At 44.5% G+C, this 7,800-nt stretch overlaps 1 protein-coding gene across 1 annotated transcript in view; it reads left to right on the top strand.

The window, feature by feature from the left end:
- Window positions 1-7,226: 7,226 nt before the first annotated feature.
- RPP14 (ribonuclease P/MRP 14kDa subunit) overlaps window positions 7,227-7,800 on the top strand; it is a 2,796-nt gene continuing 2,222 nt past the window's right edge. The window contains exon 1 of the mRNA XM_009997033.1: window positions 7,227-7,250. Within this exon, the coding sequence (XP_009995335.1) occupies window positions 7,227-7,250 (24 nt within the window). The remainder of the gene's footprint in view (window positions 7,251-7,800) is intronic.

Below are 7,800 nucleotides of genomic sequence, written 5' to 3' on the forward strand. Positions count from 1 at the left end.
GGGAAAGAGAGGCAAAATTGTGGAGCGATTTTTCTGGATTGAAAACTAAACTAGACAGCTTTAATTGAACACTAATGATAAAAGAAAATATGTACAATTACATACAAATGTGTTCAGGAATGTGCAAAAGCCTCTTGCCTCCCCCCAGCCCTTCACATCCATTGGGATCTGGTGATGTCCATCTTGCCACCTGGTTCCCAGGAACTGGATCTCTCCTGTAGGTCCCTTGACCTTACTTCTTTTTACAGCAAAACCAGCATCCAGAAGAATTTCAATGATATTTTTACCTTTCTTGAAAATTTCTTCTAGCTTGTCATCCCACACAATGATGTTGTCAATGTACTGCAGGTGTTCTGGAGCTCCACCCTTCTCCAGTGCAGTGTGGATCAGTCCATGGCAAATGGTTGAGCTGTGTTTCCACCCCTGGGGCAGCTGATTCCAGGTGTACTGGACTCCCCTCCAGGTGAAAGCAAACTGTGGCCTGCGCTCTGGTGCCAGAAGAATAGAGAAGAGGCCATGAGCAATGTCAAGAGTGGCATACCACCTAGCTGCTTTCGACTCCAGCTCATACTGAAGTTCTAGCACGTCCAGCACAGCAACATTGAGTGGTGGTGTCACCTCATTCAGGCCACTATAGTCCACTGTCAGCCTCCACTGGCCATCAGGCTTCTGCAGTGGCCAAATAGGACTGCTGAAGGGTGAGCGAGTCCTGCTGATCACTCCCTGGCTCTCCAATTGCCAGATCATCTTATGAATGGAGATCACAAAGACTCTGTTGGTATAATATTGTTGTCTGTGCATCATTGAAGTGGCAATTGGCACCAGTTGGTCTTCAACCTTCAGCAACCTCACTAGAGAATGGTCATCTGAAAGGCCAGGCAAAGTATGCAGCTGCTCAGTGTCCTCAGAGGCCCACTGGTGCCCTTTTGGGTCATGGAAATATCCTTTTTAAAGACAGTCTATGCCAAGGATGCACAGAGCATCTGGGCCAGTCACTACAGGGTGCATTTGCCACTCCTTTCCAGTGAGGCCCACTACAGTCAGTTGTTGAGATCCCCCTGTCACTCCAGAAATAGTGACAGTCTGTCCCTTTATGATTCGATGGCATTAGTGTGCACTGTGCACCAGTGCCCACCAGGGCTTTATACCTTTGTGGTTCTAATGTGCCAGGCCACCGAACTCACACAGTCCAGTAAACTCTGTTGTCCCTCTCCTCCTCCTGGCCTGAGGCAGGGCACCTCTGATGCTGAGCATTTGAGGTTGAAGCACCATCCTAGATGGAGAACCAGTCAGTGGAGTTTGCAGCTTTCTTTGTGAAAAAAACATCTCCTGCCTTTGTTCTATTCAGTAGCTCTTGCACGTGTATCTGGAGAACAGCAGTGGGTTTATTGTCCCAGGTTCTCATGTCCTCTTTAAAATAATTTTTCAAGAGACCTCACAGGTGTTGTTGCAGTGGGTCCTGTCTCTTGCTGCTGTCTCGTAGCAGGATGTCTCCTCTTAATGGCTGCAACACATGACCAGTTGTCTCTAAGGAGATACTGGGATTACCTTCCCATCTGTTCAGCATCTTATTCTTTCTGCCAGTCATTCATTCAATGGCTGAGGTGTGGAACTGATGGGAATCAGAGATCATGTCTCCATACTGTCGTTCTTTGAAAGCCTCTTCATGCACAGTTGGTCTTGCATCGTCATCAGTGCATCCCATGAAGGAGAAGATGTGGGCACGTGCTGCTGATACAGCCTGAGAAAACCTCCGGAACATTTGTGAGTCACACAGAACATCAGGATTTGTAAGTCCATCTTTATCATAGATCACCTCTCACACAGCTGTTTCTCTCAAATACATGATGGCTTTCTCAAGAGTGGGTGTTCTGCTTCAGCACCATTCGATGTCACCCTTGTGGGGGTCTCTCTCTCTCACAGCTGACAGAAGTTGGTCCCACAGGGTGGTAGTTCCCGCCTTACTACTAAGTGCTCTGTCAATACCAGCATCTCTGGCCAGGGATCCCAACTGCTTGACTTCTCATCCACGTTGTAGGTCTCAGCACCACTATCAAAGCGTCGGAGCAGCCAAGGAAGAATTCCCTCACCATCAGTGCAGGTGAAGCCCTTTCTCATGAGGCACAGCTCCTTCACAGAGAAAGGCTGGACAAGGCCATTGTCATCTGATTGAGAAGGACCTGCTGTTCTATCTGCTGGAGAGTGGCCTGATTTTTTATCTGCTTGAGAGGGCCTGCTTCTTTACCTGTTTGAGAGGTACCTTCTCCATCACCTGATGTAGAATTGTCTGCTTCCTCAATTTCAGTCTCTAATGTTGTTTGAAGAAACTCTGGACGTCTCAGATGGCCTTTTGCCTTTGCTTTGCTCCTGGTCACAGGATTAACTCTAACTAGTTTGATTTGAATGGGAGTGGACTTAATCTTCACAGAAGCAGCTGTTTTTGTAGTAGCATCAGTGGTGGTAGCAGCAGCACTGCCTTTGGGGGATTGGCAGTGAGTAGAACATCACCTCACCCGACACATCCACAATACATTATAAACATCCAGCAGAAGCATTCCTACTGCAACAGTGCTACTCAGATCAAGAGCTGGGAGATTCAGCTTGAGAGAAAACGGAGAGGTAAAACTGAACCTGCTACTGCCATTACCAACATGGACAGTTCCATTCATTTTAGGATCTGTACCATAAGTGTACACATACAGTGCCCCCATAAAGATCAGTATCAAAAACCCTACAATCATTATGCTGGTAATTATACGGTTGATTATGGCCACAGTTCTGTTGATAAAGCATAAACCAAGAGCAGCTACATAGAGCAGAATGCTGCATACCACATGTACAGTTGTATGTTGGGAAAAAGGTCCAGCAGAACCATTACAGAAGGTGTCTGTTCAGTTTTCAATCCGTCATTCAATTCGGCAGAAGTGTTGCCTGTTGCTATCTGAGGGATCCCTCCCATCAGACATGACCCTTTGAATTTGCATTCTTCTGCAGCTCATGCAAAACTTACTGGTGTTTTATGGGGTTATAAAGTTTTAATTGTGAGTGCTAGTGTGACAGAACCTGCTGTTTTTATTCCTGGCCGTGTGAGCAAGAAGAGAAGGATCCTAATGTTGAGTTCCTGCTTCTAGTTATCACAGTGGACACTTTTCTCTAAGGCACAAGAGGCTTAGCTGCAACTCTAAGATGATTACTAGACAGTTTTTTCCCCTAAATGGGTGAGCTCCTCACAGTTCCTGAAACACGAGTAAGATGGAAACTTGGTAAGTTTGCCTGTGGTCCAGTTATTGTAATTGAAGTAATATTTTTATATAATACAAATTATTTGTAATGGACAAACTAGGTGTTTCCATATTATTAAAGTCTGGGTTGTGATGTCTAGTGGCTGTTCTAACTGCATGTATTTTAGAACATTGAATTTCCTTTGCTTTACTGGGCTGTTTTCGTTGTTGTAAATTACAGCCAAAGCAGCATCAAGTATTTCATTCATGCTTCCAAGGTTTAACACCAAAGACAAAAATAATTATTTTGATTACAGAATAAACAAAAAACCCACCAACAAACAAAATCAAAACAACAACAAAAAAGGAGACAAATGAAAAAACACACTTATCAGGTCCTTGCATTGATAATAGATAAAACTTCAAGATACTTTTAGCCCCAAGACAAGAGTCTTTTTGAAGCCACCTTGTGACTGTCCAGTGAACGAGACATAAACTGGTCTCCGAAGTGATATGAATTTCTGTGCTGCCTAAACTGTCACATGAGTTAAAGAGAAACTTGCCGTGAATAATCATCATCTGGCCTTTGTTGCTTCTAGGCAGAATATCCTCCTTTATGGAGAGGAGCCTGGCAGTTTTGGCTGCTTACAGATGCATTCTGGTTCTTACAGCCTTTGGTTCTCTGCAGGACAGGATTGTGTACCTCAGCATATGCAAACACTGGCAGTTGTTCTGAAGCTTAACCAAAAAACCACAGAAGGCTCATGTTAGATTTGTAAGGTAGTTCTACCTGGAAGAGAGGATTTGATGGCTTCTAGAGGTCAAAGGAAAGGAATGATAATTAATAGTAAAAATGTTGGGATCCCATGCAAGCAAGAAGTTTTGAAGTTTTACTTATATCTAGGCTCCCTGAAGCTCAGGCATGCTGGGCAATGCCATCCTGCAGCCAGGACCCATGAGACATCACTTGGTGGTGTGACGAGGCAGCCTGACCTTGAACTGAAAGACAATGAGCCTGTAAGAAGGCTTTTCCTTTTGAAAAGTATAATTTGCAATGTACCTGATTAGTGTGGTCTTGTTTAACCAACTTGTTCTGTACAGTTTTGGAGTGTGAAGATAGAGAAGCTTGTAGTAAGTTAGTCAGCATTGCCAGGTGTCTGATTAGAGCACCAGCAGTGAGCAGAGTTGGAAGGCATGTGAGTGGCAATTCCAAAACCAGGGAGTGGAGCTGTTGGTAAAGACCTGTCTGCATCACTGTAGCTCAGCTGATTCCTTTTCATCATGTCAGTTCATTGCAACTGTCATGGAAAACAAACCCAGGTTTTTGTTGTTACTGCTCAGTGTTCAGTAAATCCACTGTGGAGTGTCTGAAATTGGCAGCAGAATAACTCAGCAGCAAAGTGGGCAAAGAGGATAATGTGTTAGAGACTTAGAGGGGGGGGAAAGAAGTTTCTCGTTTGTGATTCCCTGCTTGTGGTTGTGCAGTCAGTGAGAGAAGCTTTTGGTGGTCAACTATCCTGGCATGTGGTATTTCTGTTTCATGTCACAGCACAGGTTTCCCAAGGTAAAAGAACAAAAAAGGGCAAAAGTGCTGTCTTTATGAAACAAAAGAGCAAAACTTTAAAACAAAACTTTAAAAACAAAGTGCAGTTTTGCACAGAGGGCAAAAAACTAAACCTGTTTCAATGTCACTTCCATTCTTTCTTTTCCTTTGGCTGAAAGCAGACTCTTGTTCTTGACATGCATTTGTAAACTAGTCTTGCCAAAATACAAATTCTTTGTTTTGTTTGTTTTGTTGTGTTTTTTTCCCCACTCCAGATAAGTTTTGTCATTATGGTTATTCCTGATTATTAGTTGTTGTTTTTTTTTCAAACCATGTTTTATTTCGAGAGTCCTTCCCTGTGGATTTCCTCCTGGTGGTCTGCAGCACTACACTGCTATTTCAAGATGCAAGAGAAAGTTGGTAACCTCATAGGAGGACACTTGACTCTGCTAAGCTGGCTGGAGCTAATAATGCACCACTCGTTCTCCTCTGCTCTGTGGGGCAGGAGGGGAATTAAATTCTGCATGAAGTTGCTACCTCAAGGCTCCAAGTGCTTTTAAAGGTCTTTCACTTGGGAGAATTTCATAAATCAGTTCTTAAAATTGCTCTGTTCTTTTGAGTTGAATGGGGGGTGGGTTTATTAATTCATTGAGGGACCCTTGTTTTAATTGATTTTACATTTAGTACTTGATTCTCAAAGGATGAACAGCTGTGAAGTTTGGTTCTTGCACTACAGTGTTGAATATGAAAGGAAAATACTTGCCATATAAGCAAATGGTTTTAACAAATTAAACTACTCTGGGGTTCAGCTTCACTTTTGGTTAATAAAAACCTGACATGTTGTGTCCAGCCTTCCTGTACAATCCTGTGTGTGCTTTTTATTGACTGACACAACCTCCCCCAGGGCTTACAGCAGGAGGGATTTCACAGCAGGATTTACTCCTAGTGCCTGAGTTACTGTTGCTTGTGTTACCAGAGCTTTATGGAGAACAGCACTTGCCCTGTTGCAATACCAAAAGACATTTATACATTACCTGACCACCAAGTTTTGCTTTTTGGTGATAAAATTTTACTGGTACCTTAAAAATAATACCAGTTTCTGTAGATATTATTGCTCCCAATAAAACTGGCTGCTCTGATATATCTGCCTAATGTCTGCCTAATTATCATAGAACTGATTTAATGTTTGAGCACTGCTAACTAGTTCTTGGTTACTAGGAGAAACAGTTATTCTTGAAGGTCTCTTCTTGGCCTGCACTTACAGCTACTGAACTTTATGTGGCAAGCTGCCTTTTTTTACCCTAACTAACAATTTGAAAAGAAAATGACTTTGGTACATGTGAAATTTCCTGTTCAAAATACTCAGTGTTTGCTGGAGTTTTGTTTGTAAACAGTATTTTATGTACAGTTTTAAAATTAGTCTGAGAGAGTGGTTCAGAGGGACTGTGGTGCTAGTCAGGAGAGAGCCTGTGCCAAAATACAGTAATTCAGCTTTGGCACTTTAGCTCAAGGAAGATGTTGACAACTGATAGGGCCAGAGGGCAGAAGGATAACAAAAATCTATTGAGTTTGTTTTTATTTGGAAAGAAGGACTGGGGGAAAAGAGGCAGGGAATATTCCAAAAAGGAGGAATGCTTGTATTGATTAGGACAGGCCTATTAATATAAATGTAAGCTATGGCAGGGAAGCTGTTGATAAAGCATTGAAAAGATCTGTCTGGAAGAAGCTAGAATAGGCCGCTTGGGGGAGCATGAAAACTATAGCACTAAATTATTTAATATTTTATCATTATTATTAATTTATATTTTTTGGAACCGTTGTAAACTAGCTCTGCTGAATGCTTGTATCTGCCTGAGGCAGGGGTGAAGCCTCTTGGAGAGACTTTTGTGGTGTCTGCTTCTGTTTTCTTATGAATACCTCTTTAAAACAACCCAGGGCTTCAGCTGACACAAATACGCTGTCACCAGCAGTAGGAAGATGAGAACAGGTCAGGGCCTGTAAAAGAGAGGGAGATGTGCCCTTTACAGCCCGCCAGGGTGCTAGGGCTCAGGTCCAAAGCTTGCCGAGCACGAGAGGAGGTCAGGCTGCCCCTGGGACAGAGAGAAAACACCAAATCCAAACAGAGAAAATGTCTTGAACTCTGAAGTTCTTTTGATGGACTGAGCAGCTTGATAGTAAAGGCAAATGGTGCCCTGTGAGTTGGTCCCCAGCTCCCCTGTGCATCAGGTGGAGGTTACTCTGCTGCAGTGTTACCCTGCTGGGAGGAATATTAATTCCTAGGTAATTCTTTTTTAAAGTAGGGTTCTGTGAGGTTCTGATGAAACATCATCCTCAGCATAAATCTGGCAAAGATGCAGTTTCTCTCAGCAGGATGTATTTCACACCCGTCTTCACCCAGTCACGCGGGTACTGGAGTCGTGTCTATGCTGAGGATGATGTTTCATCAGTCTGGCAGAGCAAAGATGCCGTTTCACCCAGTCACGCGGGTACTGGAGTCGTGTCACGCTCTTGCCTTAACTCAGTGCTGACCAGTGGGACACAAAGTACTTCTTGTGTGCCCATCAGAGCTGTTTCAGATGCGTGTACTGCAAAACAGAGGCGAGGACACCGCACAGCCCTGAGGGTGTCACCTGTTGTGGTGCCAGGGAACAGCTCCCGGGGCTGCATCAGGACCAACAGTTTGTTTCACGGGAGATGAAGGAGCATCTTTCCTAGCCCCTCTCCAGCAGCCTGTTTACTGTGGAGCATTCAATATTTGTATTCCTGAAGCGAAACGCTGGCGAGCACCGCTGGGAAACGCCATCAGTTGACCCTGCAGTTTCCCACAGGGTAATTCCTGCCCCGGGCTGTGGGTACAGGCCCGGGCTGGGCACTGCCCGCCTGCCGGGGCCCGGAGGGGCAGCAGCGCCTGCTCACAGGATCCCAGCAGGGCAGGAGGTGGAAGGGATCTTGGAGATGACCCAATTCCAACCCCCTCGCCGTAAGAGGAGGCAGATGCGGGAAGCGGGCCTGGGCCTGGGCCTGGGGCACCGCCCG

This window comes from Chaetura pelagica, unplaced genomic scaffold, assembly GCF_000747805.2.
Source record: "Chaetura pelagica isolate M959 unplaced genomic scaffold, ChaPel_1.0 scaffold364, whole genome shotgun sequence".
Taxonomy (NCBI): domain Eukaryota; kingdom Metazoa; phylum Chordata; class Aves; order Apodiformes; family Apodidae; genus Chaetura; species Chaetura pelagica.